Source organism: Diachasmimorpha longicaudata, chromosome 2, assembly GCF_034640455.1.
Source record: "Diachasmimorpha longicaudata isolate KC_UGA_2023 chromosome 2, iyDiaLong2, whole genome shotgun sequence".
NCBI classification, from domain to species: domain Eukaryota; kingdom Metazoa; phylum Arthropoda; class Insecta; order Hymenoptera; family Braconidae; genus Diachasmimorpha; species Diachasmimorpha longicaudata.
In genome coordinates this window covers 6004827-6024399 of record NC_087226.1, presented here as the reverse complement: position 1 = coordinate 6024399, position 19573 = coordinate 6004827, and the positions used below count along the sequence as shown (strand labels likewise).

Below are 19573 nucleotides of genomic sequence, written 5' to 3'. Positions count from 1 at the left end.
AACTAGGCCCATTATTACCGCATCTGATAGCTATTATCACTCAGAATATTTTCACTCTAAGAAAAATATTTCCGATGCACTAATCGTCGAAATATTGTAAAAACAAAATTTATAATTCCTGCGTTCCAAAAATTAATAAACCGACTGAGCTGCAATGACGCACAGATGAGTTCTCAAAGAATAAAAGCGAAAATATTAGATTTTTATCTATTTCTTAAGTTTTTTCCTGGAAAATGCTGAGACTCAATAAATTATGTTTGAAAATCCCAGCGTTTTCCAGGTACATCCGGACGTGCACACAGGCATTCTCTTAATGATCATATCTTCACGTCTCATGACATTCTGACTAATTTCAACTCACAATTAGAGGATCGGAAAAACGCACCGCTTACAGTCGCCATTTGGAAGCGCAAAAAGCAAATAAAAAACAATTACTGTCGACAGTATCTCATACGTCATATCGCTCAACGCTAATTATATTTCCTAACTCTTGTTTTTTTTTTATTATTCAGTAATCCGTCTTCACTGTCATTATCTGTGGTTCACGTAATTTTCTGTGCAAGTTTCGAGAGGGAAAAATCGAGCGATTGGAAAAGCTTTCAATGGAAAGCGCAACAGCAGTACTACTAGTTGATGAATTAGAATATTGTGCGTTAAAAATGAAGTTGTTCGGCGTATGTACATGACGGGTTTCCCCTTAATACGTACAATTTTAAAATTCCCTGAAAATAATGTATGATTCTGCGGCCATACAGTATATGAGAGGTTGAGTTTATACGCGGGAACGAGTATGACGTCGTGGGATCGTCCTTGTCTTTGCTCCCGTGGCTCCTATTGTTTCCCTCGAGGTGCCTTAAAGCACCTCAAACCACGCCAGAAACGACCATCGAAAGTGGTTTACTTCGGACTACTCGGCATCGTAAAATTCTACCCACCCCATCACTGTATATCATGAAGGTCTTGCAGACTTTACTTTTGCACCTTTTAAAGTTGTTACGGGAAGACGAGATTATTCATTTTTCAATCATAATCTGGCTTTCACACAAAAATAACTTGCCTTTTATATTTCTCCGAATTGCTGAAGGATTTTGCAAGACTAATGTGACAAGTGCAGTGAGAGAAAAAAATTATTGTTGGAAATATTTATTACGCTCAAATATATCCAGATAATTTCACATAATGATATTTGTTGTCTGAACCGTTTGGAAATATAAACAATGGTCAGCTCCAACTTCTGCTTCGAAGAACAATTTTTTATTTCTAGTCAAATTTTATTGGCTTAAAGGTTTAAAAATAAATTATGTGCGAATTTCTCTGAAAATTTTCTAGAAATCCTTAGACACTTTCTCAGGAACATTGAAAAATTTTGCGTGAAGTGCATGAGGTTGTGTTACAATTGGAATTGCAATTTTTCCAACACTGATATTAGAAATTTTGTAGAAATTTTCTCCCTCTGTATTTTTTCGTGGGAAATAATTTTGAGTCAAGAAAATTTTGGACAGGTGTTCACGTCATTCCTCTTTTCGTCAGAATTAATTTTTTTTTTCTCAGTGTACAGAACAAAAAATATCCAACTTAATAAATTATCTCCCATAACCTTACCAATACCTGCAAACACCTGTATATACACATATACACAATGATTTTAATTCCAAAAGTACGTAAGGATTGATGACCCCGCGAGTATCATTATCGCGGGACATCTTTGTCTTTCGTAAGTATTCCCACACACAGGGCAAAGGATACGGTTATTTTCGCAAGACAAATGAGAGATTATGGAATTTCACGATGAAAACAAAAGGGATCTTAGTGAAAAGAGGGCATTGTTTTATCTTTTTCCATATTGTTGCCTTTCTATCCAAAAGTCGGCCAAGACAAATCTCGTCGAGGTGTTGACTACACGTTGTTCACCCACTTATTTTTCAATAACTAAAAAAATACACCAAATTGTCTCTCCAATAATCTAAAAGAAAAAAAATCCCGAACGGAAGCTCGTTCCAATGTTCATAAAAACATCCAACGTCTTCCGAATATCTTCTGCTGATTCCTCTGAAGATCTCCGAAAGCTCTCCGACACCCAGAGACTTTTCTCCCCCGGAGTCATGAGACAGTGAAATTTTCAACAGACACCTGATGAATATTTACTACCGACACCTTTATTTATGCGCCTAATTGCAACTGTTAGTCCACGCGCGTTGAGCATAAAAGTGTTAACCAGGTTCTAGTGATATAGGCATACGAACGCGCCTCCGACGATCACGAAATATTGCTCATGTCTGCCTTTCAAAAACAGCCATGGGCTCGGGCATTTATGCACATACAAATCCACACTGAAACAATAAATCACATAATGTTTATAACGATATCTGAGTAGATATAGCAAGCAATGATTTATAGTCCGCAATTCCGTTTGTTCTTGTCTCAGTTACGGGTATTTCCGTCTATGCTCCTGTTTTTTTTTCCCCTCCCCTTCCTCATCCCTGGCCACACTCCACTGAACAATTGAGATTATTATTGTCGTCAAATAATGGTATCAATACACACGTCAACAATGCGTATTTATACGACGAAAATTCGAAGCTAAATGCGTAAAAAAAATATGATTATTTCATTTTAGCAATGTGCCATGGTATTGTAGTGGTAGGTACACAATGTATAAGAGTTCTTCGCTTGGGAACTCGACTCGATTCCCGTCCTTGACCGGATCTATCGTGTGACCAATCTTTGCGCATCACACAATAGACCGCGCGCGAGCTCGAGCGCCCCCGACACTGTGTGTACGATCCCGCCTTCTCGTTGCACCTCACCTTTCGTGTCCACTTTGCCAATGTATTTCCGTTTCGTACCATAAATATGCCTGTACTACTATCCAACGTGGAGACATGAAGATGCATTTTATCCGGTTAGTGTCAGGTAAAAAATGAAATTTTATGGCCCGTTGAGTATTAATTTTCAGGACAGTGGCACTGAGCACGATTCCGGAAGTCAAAACTCCAGGTTTCACAGGGAATTCATTGAAGTTTAGCGAAATTTTGTTACCTGTATTTGAATAACATCTATATTTTTTTAATTCGTTGGAAAACACCTGGAAATTTTCTATTATTCAGTCATTTTTATGCTCCTCACAACTCGCATTTTTAAACAACAAAACACGAAATCGTGCGAATGAAGGTTTTTTTTTAATTTCAGAACATTGAAGTTGACATTTCAGGAGTGACTTTCTAATAACGAACTAGTTGCTGGGGTTAACAAACAACTTGTTAAAAATCGTCAATTAGTTTTGGAAATTTTCTCAGAGAGTCGGTGAAATTCCCCCAATAATTTCCCCTCCATCACCGATAAAATATAAGACTGACCTGATTGTGATTGAGAGTCCCTGAGCATAGTTTAAATAGTGGGAGTTGACTGGAAGTAGTGGAGTAAGTGCGGAGAAGTGGCGGGAGGAACTCTGAGACAATGGAGCATTAAAGCAACGGCGTGGTTTTCTAGACAGGAAATTACAGGGATCACGCGGAGATTGACAGAAAAACGGCCCTGGTGAGCTGGCTGCAGATACATATATATCTATATACACATATATATATACATCGAGCATCTACGTCTGTTGTATATGGATTGAATGAAATAGCACCACCACTGTGTACATTTACTCTTGTTTTCGCACGTGAGAACAGCCCTTTTTCCTTGTCCCATAATGTTCGTACGGTAAAAAGTCATTTTGATCGGAAAGAATGGAATTTAGAGGAGGTCATCGACACTCCCGGACACACACCTGACATTGTTGGCAGGACTCGTGCGCGTCGAATTGCAGTGCAACCAGAGCTCGGCCGTCTCCTGACTGGGCACCATAAACTTGCTCATCCCTAAAAATTTTCTGTAATAAACTGACTAGGAAAATTAATGCTGTGTGGGTACACACAGGGGGCAATACCGAGGCGACGTGAATTTTTCACCTGTACCTGCCCTGTTGTACGGCGTAGATAAAAATTCTAATAAAGCCTAGCCCCATCAGACTAGTAGATACGGACAGTGCATGGACGTACCTCGGATAGAGCTGAGGATATTGGCAGTATTAAGATGAATGCGAACAGTGAGATTTATGCTCGTCGTGAGGATGAGCAAGTGAGATAGAGTGAATTGAAGGGGAAGGACGATCGAGATCGAGATAGAAAGGAGGAAGGAACAAAATGGTAAGAGGGGCGGCAAAATACGCAACAGCATAGAAAGGGATGAGGTTGCCGTAGGGCTCGCGAATGGACCACACGGGAAGCGCACCAAAGAGAATAACAAGGACAGCGTGAGTTCGTGGGAGGCCATCTCTGCTTGCACTAGTTTTTCATACATACCTAGATATATGTGGGTATGTACTGGGGCCTTATCGCTCATATTGAAAACCGATTGGTTGTTACGGGAGAATCGGAGGAATCCTGCGATCGGAGGAGATGGAGAGAAATATTTGAGAAAAATTATTCTACTCTCCAGGAGAAGTGACACAATCGATTGATTCCTTCCTAAAAAAATTGATTTTCATTTCATCTGAAATTTGTCTCGCAACTTACTCTCCAACTCTCCTTATTAAAAATAGTTGAAACTGTTCTCTCAATATGCAAAACACCCTGCATCATGCTTCTTAAAATTCTCTTCGTCTCCTACGACTAGCCTTGTAAATCTGTCGCAACGAAAGAGAGGGAGAGAGCTAGAGAATCCGATCGATGGTAGATTGATCGTCTCTGAAAGATTTTCTTCACACGCGAACAAAGTCCCACGAGATTTATCTGATGATGTAGGTATACCCAGCAGGAATCTGACTCTAACGAATGATAACCCGAGGTATACGTATATATACAAGAGTATAAGCGATACTCTGAAATGAAGATAGAGGATGGCCATTAAATATGTCCTGATTTTTAATAATTTCCTTTTCTCTCTCCACATATTTCTATTGCAACCGGAAGATTCTACTTTACCGGAATCCTTTAATCATGCGAAGGATGCAGGGGCAAGTAAATCCAACTGCATTCCACGCGACAGACGGCTCGATGCATTGGCCTTATCAATGTATTCATTTTTAATGAATCCTCGTTGTTTTTTTATTCACAACTATGAAACCTGGGACTGCTGAGTAATCCAAGATGTGGCTACTTAACAACTCGGGTCACTGCACGATCTGCAGGGCCCTCTGAAGCCACCATCAGGCCCATATATATATATATATATATAAAGCAATGTGGATATAATATAAAGCAATACTGCTATGTAGCAGGAATGGCTCGTACCGGATAGGCAGTCGCGTATCAATTAGACCAGCAGATTTATTCGACATATTCCACGGTACAAAGTTGTGGATCGAGTGTGGTGCATGGTGTGGACTTACGGCTTCCTTCCAACGATACTTAACTCAAAAGGTTTCAGATGAAAGGTAATATTTATGGATACATTGCTCGCGCAACGCTGTACACTCGTGAATCTACGGAAATGAAAATAATCGAGTGAATACGCTTAATTAATACAAGCACGTGATTGCACGCACTCCAGCATCACTTCTCATGGAATAATATGCAATTAGACCACCAGACACGTCGACGGAGTGGACCATTCATTTATATATCAGTATTTTCGAGTCAAATGTTGAAATTATCAACGACATCTATCCCAATTAGCCGACTTTACGATAAACTCATTTTCATGGAAAAATCATTCCCTAGGTATAACTTAGAATTTATTAGATTTTCATATGGACAAGAAGGGATGAAAAATAATGAACGCAATGTGGAAGTTGCAATTGGTGAGATGATAAGCTAATCGGTACCTTATTACATGGCCAGTCCAGTATAACTTGTCAATTTTATTACTTAATGATAATTTATTGATCAATACGGTTGGAAACTTGGGGAGCTCCAGAGGTTGATTTTTTTTCTTTATCATCATTGCATATCGATACGCAGAGGGAGCAAATTATTTTTATTGAAATGTCTTTCTTTTGAAACAAGTGTTATTCGCTCGGAGCGAGTAAAGCAATTCTTCAGATTATGTATGAGGTAAAGTACTTCATGTGGAGAAGTTTTAGGAGGATTTAATGTCGGTGAAAATCGTCGGTATTTTTTGCGGAAAATTTTAATTGCGATGAAGAAAAGGAACTGCAATTCTGTAGAATTTTCAGTTCCCTTATTAAATCTACTTCAAGGGGAGAGAATTACTCTTCACTGCGAAGTCAGTATCGATTTGGACATCAACAAGTTGTTGATGGTTGCTTCAATTAAAATTATACAAACCAATTTTTTTCTGTCAGTGTAGTTCGCATGTGAGATGTAATTTCAAAGTGCCATTTGAAAAAAAATTGTATTGAATAGTCAGAGATGAACTACAGACAACTAATTATTTCTTCTTATTCATTTCAACCAATATATAGTTCTTCCTGAATTCTCCGGTGGAAATTATCCGGATTCTATAAGAAAATCAGAGTGAACTAGTGGAAACCCAGTGCAGAGGGAACACTGAGATTTCTACGTGAATTTTTTACATAACGAAGGATATATATCTCCATTACCTTAGTAGGCTCATTCCATACGGATACTTCTTCATCCCTTTTGTTGCACTAGTCGTGCAAGTGCTCCTAGTATAACTAAAGGAACCGACGTTTATGTTTAAACATGAAAAAATTTCCAGTCACGACCGGAATCATTCTTAAAATGTGTTTGTTTCCAACAATTTTTCTTGTTCAACGGGGATGAAAAAAGAGACAGAAACGAAAAGAGAAAAATAGTGTCATCGTCCTCGTATATCGATAATATATAGGGTGCGCGTACGTGCTCCTCGGATCCTTGGCGTGTCTGCTGAGAAAGAGAAACAGGAGTAAAGGGATGGGGGAGAGGGGCAAGGGATAGAGAGAGAGAGAGAGAAGACCAGGAGCCACATGCGACGGCACGCATGCATTCAAGCGTGAGATGCGCCTGGGTTTGGCGCTGTAGATATAGACAACGACCGGTGACAAGGAGAGAAAATTGTAATAAATAAGCACATGTGTCTTTAGCGCAAATCCAATTGATAACAATAATTAAATAACCGAAGAACTTCTAGTGGAACGTTAAGCAATGTTGTCTGAATGTTTCGCGACAAAATGTTCGGAAATTTTTACCTCGCCGTAATTGCACTGAAATTCCAAAGCATTAAAAATGAAGAATTTCGAGGGAAAATCCAACAGAACTCTAAATTTCTATTCTACGTTTTTCCGGAAATGAAAAAAATGCAGGTAATTCTGATGAAGATTTTCTAGTGCGAAAAAATGATAAAAATTTCGATTTCTTCGATTTAGATAAAATAACAACTTTTCATCTTCATTTTCCCTTGAAATGTTGACATTTAATGACTTTTCAAGCCCTAAATCGCCTTCCCTGGTACGTCCTAAAGATTAACCGTCCGGTGTCCATAAAATTTCATTTTTTTCAACAGTGTATACAAAACTGGACAATTTTTTCTTTTTTTTCTCACTTCGACCAATCTGAGAAACGAAAAATCGTACGCGATTGGCACAAGCAATTACGGCATGGGGAGAAGAAGGCATCAAAAGTGGAGTAAAGGGTTTCCTGCGGTTACGAGCGCGTTGTTGCGGTTAAAAGCCCGTAATACCATGATACCGTGGCACAGTCCAGGAGCAGCCACTTCTTAACTACCCACTCGATTCGATATACGCCTAACTATACCCACACTCTGTCTTTCCTCGCCGCTTACACATTTATAATGTATAATACTCGATCGGGACAACCGAACGTCAATTATTCCACACTTGGACAGCAACCGCAGAGAGTTGCCCTGATAGATTCGCCACGCAGCCGGATTCTGCCATTTACAAAATATATGTATTACAAGCAATGATTAAGATTATATTTCGAAGTTCCTTGCGGTCATTGCGATGCAATGACTCTCCTCCAGACGTCCATTTCACTTTTTTCGGTGAAAAAAAAAAATCGGAAAAATTATCTTCACTTGAGAAATAGATCTATCGAAAGTAATAATCCATCGAGAAGCTTCTATTGCCTCCATCATGTCCTTGCGTATCAGATCGAGAGCAGACAGTGTCCTTGAATATTTTTGCGCTTTAAATTAGAATGTATATTGCCTTGTGTATCGCAAAAACATGAGTTTCTTTTATGAACTAATTATTGAAAAGAAATTAAATTTTTTCAGTGATACTATTCCCGTTGACGTTTGATTGACGTTAATTTTTTTATTCATTCGCTAGAAATATCCTGGCGAGAAGGTAAATCACGTAAAACCCTAATATTCGCAATCGATAATCACGGCCCGACGGTTGGTTTGAATTTCAAGCGGTGCAATGTGTGCCGACTGTCGCCATCTGTGCACTCACAGGGCAAACGATGTGGAACTCCCTCCCTCTCCTTCCCCCTTTCCCGACGCATTTACACACACATATTCTCAATGTTATACCGTTGCGAAAAAAAGGGAGGCCCTTGCTCAATAGATAAGGATGACTTCTGTTTTGAAGCAACAATTTTGTCGTAACCCAATGAAAATTGTTTAATAACTATAATTTTTGCGGTCAATTCTCTTGTGTATGTGAAGAAATACCCATCCATGTAGACAGACACATCCATTTGGTAATGGATAAGTAAATGTGTAAATTTGCAACCCTTATTGCATACGCGATTTTTCCTGATGATAATCCAGTTATTGCAGCGGTTTTAGGATTTATTTATCCGGCAGATTAATGAAAAGGAGATCAATTTCACAGTTTGAAAGACTGAGTCTTGTTCAATCACCGGAGCCGCTAATGATTTGAAATTTTATGAGATAAAATTTATTTCAAGTCAACTGAATCCAAGAATGAAAAGGCATTCAGAGGGTTAGTGTATGACGAATAGTCGGGCATTATCCACGCGTATTCTCGCACTCTGGGTTGTATTCGGGTCGCCATAAAGGGTGGCCAGCATGCTCGAGCGACCGAAGGGGGTGGCAGATTGATCCGTCACGGAGCGCGAGCACAATCACCCCCATTAGACATTATGTGCCTGCTGGTTCGTATACATGAAACACATACGGAGAATCGGCCTGTATTCCAGAGCTTATATATGTGTATACATATATGTATGCTCGAGAGCTAAGCAAAATGCATCCATGTATCCATGTTGAGCAATGTTTTGGTGCAACAACTTTGGCCTGAGCTACGGGGGAAAGTGGTGCTTGCACCGGTCCAAGGAGTGAGGGTAGTTTTTGCGTCCGACGCCGGGATATCGGATAAAGATGATAGTGACGTAGTATTCTTCAAGTAGTCAGGACGATGCTTATCAGTGTTGGGTCCTCACGTTGATAGAATGGATTAATTATTGTTAATGAGTGAATCTTGGGCAAAGGGTGCGATCTGGTCGGTTCCCTGAACCGTTCGTTCGTTAGTAATTAATGAATATAAATTTGCGAAATCGCGGTCGACTCGATGTTCTCCATTTAAGTGAACCACACGGGGGAAAAGTCTGTCAAAATTACGCGCCTGTTCCGTAATCTTCCAATCAAAACACTATTCAGCAGAAATTACGAAACAGTTACGCATTTTTTCACTGAAGGTTTCATAGTTTTTCTGGATCGTTTTAGGTTTTCTCCTGAAAGTTCACTAAAAAACTACGTAACTGTTCCATAATTTTGACCGGATATTCTCTTGACTGACAGATTACGGAACAGGCACGTAATTTTTCAAGAATTTTTCTCTCCTGCATTCGTTAACAATAAACGCATTCACCCAGTGATTATTATTCCGAACACTTGCACCTATGAAAATGGCAAATTTATAAAATCCTCAAAATCACGAAGGGCTTTTTTTCAACGCCATATGACCGAATAAGAGTTCATTCAGCATAACCAAAGGTCCAAGACAGAACTTAGATTCCCTAGAAATGTCTGCCTTGAAAAAATACCTGCCAAAAACGCATTTTCTTCTCCCAAAAACAATCCTTCACTGCAATAAATCTCTCCCCAATGTGCACCGTACGGGGTGTTGAGCGATGCCCCCCCTCATCCCCCTCACCCAACCAAGACAATCTCGATTTGAATTTCACCTTATGAACAATAAGAACACGAATGCTCAAAGACACGATGGGTACACATGTGAATACCATGTTTTGGGTAAAATGAAACGATACGAAACGCGAAAACGGCGACACGCGGCGTTGCTCACCATTTCCCGCGACCGCTGAAGCCACCCACGTCGGGCGACGCTCGTTTGTCATCCGACAAATAGCCTTTCGCTCTCGCAAGTGGGTAACACCAGCATCTCTGTCACACCGTATGCACATCTTCACCTTTCTTTCCTTCCTTCCTTCCTTCCGATTCTCAGTATAGTTCTCTTGTTCAACTATGAACAAGGGTCTCAACACAGATTATTATAACTTGCCCTCCGACACTTGTCTTTTCACACTTGTATTTAACATATGGGCGGCTTTTTAATGCCTCCCTTCCCCTACCCCCACACACATTATGTTTCCCTGTAATACTTTGACATTCTCGCTAGAACGGATTTGCGCTTCCCCAGATTGATGTTTCATGTTTGTCTTCGGAAACAATGTCTGTTATATCTGTTTTTAAGGAGTCAAGCTGCTACATCTGGAAGAAGTAAAATTTAAAAAGAGATGAGAATAATTGAGTTAAAGAGGCGAAAAAAAAAAGACGAGAAAAGAGTCAAAAGTCTTGAAAGCGCTTGAGAACGGCAAAATGGAAGCGCGTAGATGGTTGGGGGTGGTGGGGGAGTGGTGGATGGGGGTGAGATGAGGGAAAAGCTACCGTGAGGATAGGATAAAATGATGGGTGGTGGGTTTGAGGTTAACGGGGATTCGCCGAGGTGAGATGAATAAATAAGAGGGTTTTGAAAGGGGCTCCGGCAACCCCGTACATACAGATATATACTTATATATACATATATACAGTACCAAGGTTATTACGTGGCGTCACGCGATGATGTATCCACGCTGGTTCAGATTGTCTCCACGAGATGGGACCACCAAGCGTGAAATATGCACCACCCCCGTGCTTAAATTCCCGAGAGGCTGGCCTTACTCACAACATCGTCACTTGCGAAAAAAAAAAAAATCAAAATTATCTCGACGGCGGAATGAAAATAAAGAGGAATAATAAATTTGAGAATGGCGAGCAACATTGGTGGTCATTGATGGAATGCTTTGAATGGACGACCTCGAAGTGGGGTAATTTTGATATCGAGAGGGGCATTTTTGAGCATTGTTATAATTTCCATATATATGCGGGGGCAGTGACGGGGCATAGATCATAAGGGCTCGCTCTGGAGGACACGCGCCAGCACGTGCCCATCCAAGATCCGGTATATCCTTCTGCTACTCACATATTCGCAGTACAACAACGCAAATTCAACCAAGATTCAAATGTACTTCCACCCACCGCAAACGAAAAACCACTCAAGTCAATCCCTTTGGCTTTTTTCATCTCCCTCGTACTCGCAGTCTCACCCTCCATCCAATCTCTAACCCTTCTCTGGTCCATTAACGGGGTTCTATTCATAAGCCAGAATTATTATTGCCACAAATCGGCCACGCTTGTGTCAATATACTGGCAAAATACATTTATTTTATGAATGAAACGAGAAATATTGAGGTTTTTGAAAAAAATTGTCTTGAAACAACTTGCGAGGAATAAACGGAGATGAAGGGTTAAAATTATAAGTAAATAAGTGGCGAAGTGAGGAGGTATGGTTTTTATTATTTATTATTCATTGGGGATAGAAATATTGAATATATAGATGTTTGAATTGCCCGAGTTTTGGGGATGATAATAATTCAATATAACATTAAAAAAAATTTGTTTAAATCATCTAATTGGAATGTTTTTATTCAAGAAAAAAAGAAGGCAAAAATTTATTCACACAGCACTGAAACGTGAAATTTCATGGACTTTTACTGGTATGCAAAAAATAAATGAAGAGATGACGAATGGAACGTAATGATATAACGATTCTGTGGCATTCAGTTCCCTCGGGAGGATAATGGAAGAAAGAAGCTCGAGTGTTTGACATTTAACATTTCCCCGGGGAAGTAGCGGTGACGTCCTTTGCTTGATGTCCTTGTATCTGTATTTTTGTTACGTATATTTTTTTTTTGCAATTTGGATTTTTCAATGGAAGCCTTTAATTTTCCTCTTGTACCAAAAAAACCATTATCTCGTTCTTTGGCAATCATTCGTTTCGTCTTCCCATCGTTTTTTTTTTGCAAAGTTCCAAGTACCGTGACTGGTCAAAGTTGCACTGAGAAACAACTTGGCAATAAAAGTCTCCTCTCTGCTCTTGTCGTACTAATTTTCGAGGGAAAACATTACCACTACCGTGAAGATGTATTGTGGAGCGTTAAAATTTATTTTTGTATCAAGTGGATGTGTCTAACTAGTTTGTCCTCTTGAAGAAAGTACTATAAGGAACGGGCTGGTCTTAGTTGCTTAGTCGCCAAGATTAACGATACTCTACGGCTGTTTTAAAGGGAATCCCATTCTTCGCTGCTCTGCCAAGACGCCTCCTGTACCTTATCAGTGTGTTGAGCTTATACACAATGAGAAAAAAAAGTTTCTTGAAGGATTGTGTCCGTGTTTGATTGAGAAACATCCTTAAATTTTTCAACAAACGGATATCTTGTACCGAGAGAAAAAAATATTTAAACAATTTAGTACTTGTCCGAAAAGTAAGATGATTTTTTTGAGAAACGTGCCTCCACTTGTGCCAATACACTCGTGATTCAAAAATTAACCCGAAAAACATTTCTCCGCTCAGAACCAAAAAACTTCTCTCAAGAAATTATACACTCGTTCCAAAGATGATGATAATTTATTTATAATAAAAATGTGAGTAAACTACTCAACTCGTTGTGAATTAATTGCTCATAATTTTGGGAGACGCGAAATCTCTTGACTAATTTTTTTTCTCTACTCCAAAATATCGTTTTTGAAATTTTTTGAATATAAGTTTCCTACAAGTAAAGACGCACTTGTCAAAAGTTTTTTTTTCTCAGTGTACATCGAGGTTAACGCTTTTCCACGCAACGGCCAATTTTTTTTGTTCCGCTATTGTTCCCGAAAAAAAAACAAGAAACGATGAAAAAGTTGAAATGGAAGCCGGAAGAATTATTGATATGAGATTGAAGTTGAATCTGTAGTAGTCAGGTGGCTTGAGACAAGTAGGAAGAGAAAAGATGGAGTCTGAGGAGAATGAAAGAGAGAGAGGGAGGTGGCGCAACGATGTTGGAAAAGTGGTGAACGTCGAGGGGTGAAACTCGACGTTTGGAGTTGAGATACGTAGAGAACCGCAGTGAGTGGTTGGGGGCATTTGTGACAGGGAAAAGAGAGGGAGTAGAGGTATACGGAAAAGGGAGTAGAATTGATTGCTTTCATTACGCAAAAAAAGTCTTCACCCCCTGCCCCCTTACCCCCACCCACCCTCTTCGCCTCACTATACTCCTCTACCATCTTTGGATCGCGTATTTTTAACTTGTGCCGCGCGGTGGCGAATAAGTAAGTGCGCTATTTACATCAAATCTCGTAAGTTATCGCTATGCGGCTGCTACTGGCTCTTTTTTTCCTCTCTCCCTTGCCCTCTTTCATTCGTACTCTTTATTATTATACGAAGCTTGCCTGCTTTTGCCATCGAATAATGTCGCTGGTTAAATCTTCCGACACGGTGATGGCCCCCACTCGAGGAACATTAACCGAATAAAACCAATTGTCTACCATACTGGGGGTGCTTATTACCCCGCGACACAATTTTCCCTCTACAGGGAAAAATGTGAAATTAAAAATTACTATGAGAATATAGTAATCGAAGACAATACCGGAAAAATAATATTCAAACTAGTGAGAGTGTTTCATATGTGTGGACAAAAATGAATCATCTGTCTATAGCTGTGCTCAGTCCATCTCAGTATGTTATAGTTGTTATAGTTTTTCTCCAAACAGTACCGACATGTTTAGAATGGTTTTAATAAATAAAACCAGAGAAGAAACAGAAAGGAATGAATGAACATGGGCCTTTTGTCAAATGGGTCTAGATCTGTTGATCTGGACACATCATATGAGAAAAATATACCTTCTGCGTGCGATAATAAGCAATTAAAGTTAATAGTTAAGTCGTTTTATATTATTGAGACAATCCCTATCCACAATCTAATAACAACAAATTCCAAATTCGGTTCTCCTTTTTTTCTGTTTCAATGTCAAGATAAGGAAATTATAATTATTGATCCAAATCATTTTACTTTCTTCTCATCGAGGGTTGGAGCTAAGATTTATTAAAACATATGCATTATAGACATGTCAAGTGTCAATGTCATCAGTTAAACTTAACATACGTCCTCTTTAAACTTCCGGTTTATATGACAAATGAGACTGATACAGTGGCTGAGGGATGGATTAGGAAGGATAGGTGGTAGGTAGAGAGCCACCAGCGGATGGGGGAGGGGAGAATTGCTACGATAAGGATACTCACTGATGCACCCACAACCCACATGTACTCTCAGGGTGATCGATGCATTGAGCTACACTCGTACTCGTGTGGACCTCATCTGCATCTGGCCCAGGCCACTATATACTCCACTGGGCTTCCATCTACGTCCTCGACCTCATCGGCATCCATATGCCACACAGGGTGAGCAACACATATACCAACACTGTGCCGCATGTGTGCCCCAGTGCAATCATGTCAGGACATATTGCCCGTCAACGCGGACCCGGCGGCTCGTTCGTTTACGCAAATGATATGCCAAAGCGTAATCTCGGGAGATATCCTCTGGAGATTAAGCTATACCTAGAGAGGCTATATAATACATGCCGGATCGTTCGATTTTAGCTGGAGAAAATTCATCATCCATCATCGCATCCTAAACTGAGATAAAAAATATAGCTCTTCAAGGACTTGAGTTGTGGTAAAAATGAGCTGCTTTTATCGGTTATAAAAATTTTTCTATGCTCGAGGTGCTACGAAAAGGGGAAATATTTATCCTGAAAATTAATCCGGTAAATGGGAAGAAATTTCTAAGAAAAATTCTGCTGCAAACACAGGAAAAGGAGCTCAAAGCGATGGTTTGGAAATAATTCCAGTGCTGACACTGCAAATTTTATTTAGTTAAGTGTGAATTGTTGCATGGAGGGAGAAGTTGTTTAAACATTATGTGCTTATTTCATAATCTGCCAGTCAAAACAATATTCAGTAAAAATTACAGAGCAGTTACGCATTTTTTCACTGAACAGTTCATACTTTTCCTGGAATATTTTGGACTTTTTCCGGAAAATTCGCTGAACAAGTGCGTTAGTGTTCCATAATTTTTACCGAATATTGTGTCGACAGACAGATTACGGAATTAGCAAGTAATTTTTGAAGAATTTTTCTGTCCTGGTGTCGGACTTCTGTAAAAATTGCGCATAAATCCCCAGAAATTTTACCAGAAATGTCGGGAAATGTAACAATACAATGTAGCTAGATATTGTTTGCTCCTTTTTCACCTACACCACAGCATCCGGAGTATCACACATTCCTCAGTTACATATAATTTCACGTCCCACGGCTGGATCTAGTGTCACTTGCGAAGGTAAGTAACGTACCAAGTGCTACTAAAGTAAATGAGTAGACAAGACTGGCGGAATTCAAATGCTGTACATGTACTTGAATGTAAACCGGCCCTTGTGAGATTCACGGACTGACACCGGTCCCACCGACGCCTCACTTTGCGATGGCTGACCGCACCTTCCGGGCAATCCGAGTGAGCCGACCAATCCCTTCTTATACTTAGTTCTACGGTGTACATCATTTATTTTTTATTTCATCATTGTGAGTGAGTCTTTTGAGAGAAAGAAATCGATTTATTTTTCAATTTTTTTAATCTGCCATATCGATACTTCCTGATACAAGAACAAGGAGAAAACTATTCGATGAAATCAGCAAAAATATAAAAAACATTATTCACTGCTGTACTTTTCCAACAACTAGTTGTTAAAATCCATCAGATAATTCTCAGCAACGAGGCTTATCTCTCCTATCAGTTGATACCCTAATCGCACAATCAATCCCTCACCACGAGCAAAGGTATTCCCATTCCCTTCGAGAATCACGTCCTTCCACACGTAATCAGTATCATAATTAGGTGCGTCAGGGCTCGGTGGTGTTGCTGATGCATGTGGGCTATTCCAGGGTCGACAATTAATTTCGCCGATGTAGTGCCTCAGAACGACGGTAGACACCGTCTCCTTGAAAGTGAATAAGCCGAATCACTCCACCCAGGGCAATTGAGTGTTACCGAACGCATAAATTACCCCAAATAAACATACGATGAGACAGAGACTCTCTCTCTGTGGCGCTCAATCCCCATTTCTATTTCAATATTTTTTTTTTTTACTATCGATGGTTTTTATTCATGAATAAAGAATAGCAGTGCAATGCTCCATTCGGCGTGATTTTTCGTGGGACTGTTGGCGGTGGACCAGCTGGCGAGCGTTTATTTCGCAAAGGCTTTACCGCCTTGTGTATATCCACACGCTGCCAATATAACCCTGTTATCCCGCGGGCGCGACGCTATACACGAAAACCAGTTGCCTTAGCAACCCAACCAACGTTAACGCCCCTCACTGACAATCACGTGACTCAACGTCGACCAAACGGAGTGCAACTAGACCCGGGATGCTGGATACTGTACGAGGGGTTGTGGGGCGGAGCCTATCGTGTGGGGATGAAAGCTGCTCGCGCTAGCGGGTCGAGAAGTCGCCGAAAGTCACGTGCCGACGCCAAAAGACTCTCCATGCTTCCGTGCCGCGACCTAAACCATCACCGACGGTTGCTCTTACCGATACTACAACCAGTAATTACCCACTAATTACACCTGTGAATTATTCAAAATCGTGGCCGGTGATTAATAGTTTTTATCCGAACTCAATTCGATCTGTTTTCATCTGGTTTTTCCTGCGGCCATCGTATATTCATTTGTTCCTTCGACTGTGATATCGAGATTTTAATCGACGCAAAGTGCTTTCGGTGATTGGTACAGTGACATCAGTGACTCTATTCTGGATACAACTGCCACTTCATCACGATTTTAGGTGGAATGAAACTGAAAATTTTCAATGTGCATTTTTAAGCTTCAATTAAATGCAGTTGAAGATTGACGATCGTCCGCGTTCGTGAGGATAGTTTAATGGAGAAAGTTGGGTGGAAAAATTATGGTGATTATCAATTGATTCTGCACTTCCGCGTGAGACGATTGAGTTAGGGGGGAAAAAAAGGAAAATAAGATTGTGTACCGAGGATGAAAATTGATGATACAGTTTTTATGGCCGGCCACAACCACCCGCGGTCGGTCACAAAAGCCCTCCTGATGACAATCATTGTGTCGTTGGCAGCCATAGACATTCGTGCGTGAAAAATAGGCCCTGGAAGAGAGCGGGGTGCTACCGGTAAAATTTCATAGGCTACATTTGTTGTGAGTGGAACAGTGATTTTTCAGCTGAACGAAGAGAACACTTTGGATTAAGCTAATAGTGAAATCCCACCGCCGACGGCCGACGGGCCCTGGGTTATCGATACCATGGATCTCAGTACTGCGTATCGATACAACCAAAATATGATGGAATATTACACCTGTAAGCAATTTATATTTCTCGTTGTAACTTCCGTTATTTTCCTCGGCGATGCATTCTCTGATGTGGAAATTGTTATTGTGATCATACAAGGCTCGGGAGGCCTTCGGTATTTTCAACAAAAACTTGATAATCTCAATCCGATGACACAGTTTGCAAATAGTAGATTCATGAAAGACAACAGTAAGGAGGAAATCGACACGGCACAATCGAAGAACGTGACGAGATGCGGAGCGAATGCCACTCTCAAGCCTTTTGTGGCCGCTGGTGTAGCAATAATGCAAATTGTGAAGCAAGAAATTCATGGCCACTTGTACTTGTTGTGAAAAATATTGGTATTACTTGTCATTTGTAAATGAAAAATCACAAATCTCTCACCAGCGGTAAAAGCACTGGACGGTGGGAAAAAGTTGTTTTATGTAATGCGATTCAGAATTTGAAAAACCCTCGGGCGGTGAAATATCGAATATCATACACTGGACAGATCAAACTTCTCAGTTATCGAATTCCCCCTGTACATTCCATGTATCACCATTCTAGCCAACAAATCAATGACGCAAAATCGGAATTCTCTCTCTGTCAAATTTTTTTTCGTCCAGGCCTGCCCAACAAACTGATTGCCGTTACAATTGTTAACAAATATCGAGGAGACTCAAGGTGACAATCGCTGACGAACCGGAAGTAGTTCGCACAGTTCGGCGCACAGTCAGGTCATTCGATCTTGCTGTATACCTAACGTTTTCTTTCCAATTGATCGCTTTCAAATATTCCATGAAAAGACTGAAAAAAACTTTCTACTCATGCTTGTAATTACTTAATTTGTCTTAATTCGGGGGGAAAACCTTAAGGCCTAGCGTTATTTAAATTAATTGGAATTAGAATCAAGGTTTCCCTAAAAAAATTGTTTTCTAGAGATGAATGTTTCACTTTCAAGGAGGTTTTGATTTGAACCAACCATTTTTTATCTTAAGACTTTCGCCATCATTATCATTGATATCATGGACTTCCGGGTGGATACCACGTTGTGGTTCACTCCTATTCACTCCACCGAAATTTATCCGAATCAAATTGTGTTTACACTGGGAAAAAAAAATTTGCCAAATATTCGTTTACTTCAGGGGGATATCCATTTTTGTATTTCCTATCGTTTAAATTGCGTCGATTATATTGTTCTCGAATATAAACTCCTGCAATAATTATGAGCATTAAATAATTCATCGAAATTTTTCCCTCAAGAAAATCTGAAATTTGGAAAAACTAAATAGAGTTCATTCAGGGTCACGTAGAAGATACTCCTCTTCTTTAAGTCATATGATTATCATAATTTAAAGCTCACTCGGTTCCTCTGGGCTGTGATTAGAGCGCAGAAATATAATTTTCAAAAAATGAATAATTTTCTGAAGTAAATGGATATTTGACAAAAAATTTTTTTCTCCGTGTAGCCTGAGATTTCGACTTCTCGAAATCGATTCAGATATGATAATTCCATTAAAGATAAAGACTTTTCAATGAAAATAATTTTTTCCATCAGTTTATTCAGAGTAGTAATAAGAGTCATGAGGCAGGACAACTAGCAGTTCTATTTCGATGGAATATACTGTGCAAATATAATGCCGGGAATATATGGGGGTGTATATGGAGGCGATCTGGACCATGCTTGGTGTCCCCCCAGCAGAGGCTCGTACAGTTGTGGTCAGCAGGCGTGACGGCGCGTAGAGGATACAGAGAGAAGTGCTTGCAGTGCTGGTTGTGCCATTCCCTGTAGATGTATATACTACTGACTATCGTATCATGAGAATATCCCTCGCACACAATTTCTGGGCGATATTCCCCTTGACTACCGGTCGCACCACGGGGTTGCAACCATAAACGCGAAAGCCAATTGATTTGCGAGCGGAAGTGCGTATCGTTTCTGGTAATGATCGTTACCAGTCCACCG

General features: G+C 40.1%; 1 protein-coding gene across 5 annotated transcripts in view; it reads left to right on the top strand.

The window, feature by feature from the left end:
• The window catches only part of LOC135172530 (paired box protein Pax-8), an 85880-nt gene that overhangs the window by 39940 nt on the left and 26367 nt on the right, over positions 1-19573 (top strand). The window contains exon 1 of one of the 5 annotated variants that reach the window (XM_064138580.1): positions 16821-17637. The exons of the other annotated variants lie outside the window; for them this stretch is intronic. Within the exon in view, the coding sequence (XP_063994650.1) occupies positions 17583-17637 (55 nt within the window). The 5' untranslated portion in view covers positions 16821-17582. Of the gene's footprint in view, positions 1-16820; positions 17638-19573 lie in introns of those variants that run through there. 5 annotated transcript variants of the gene reach the window in all.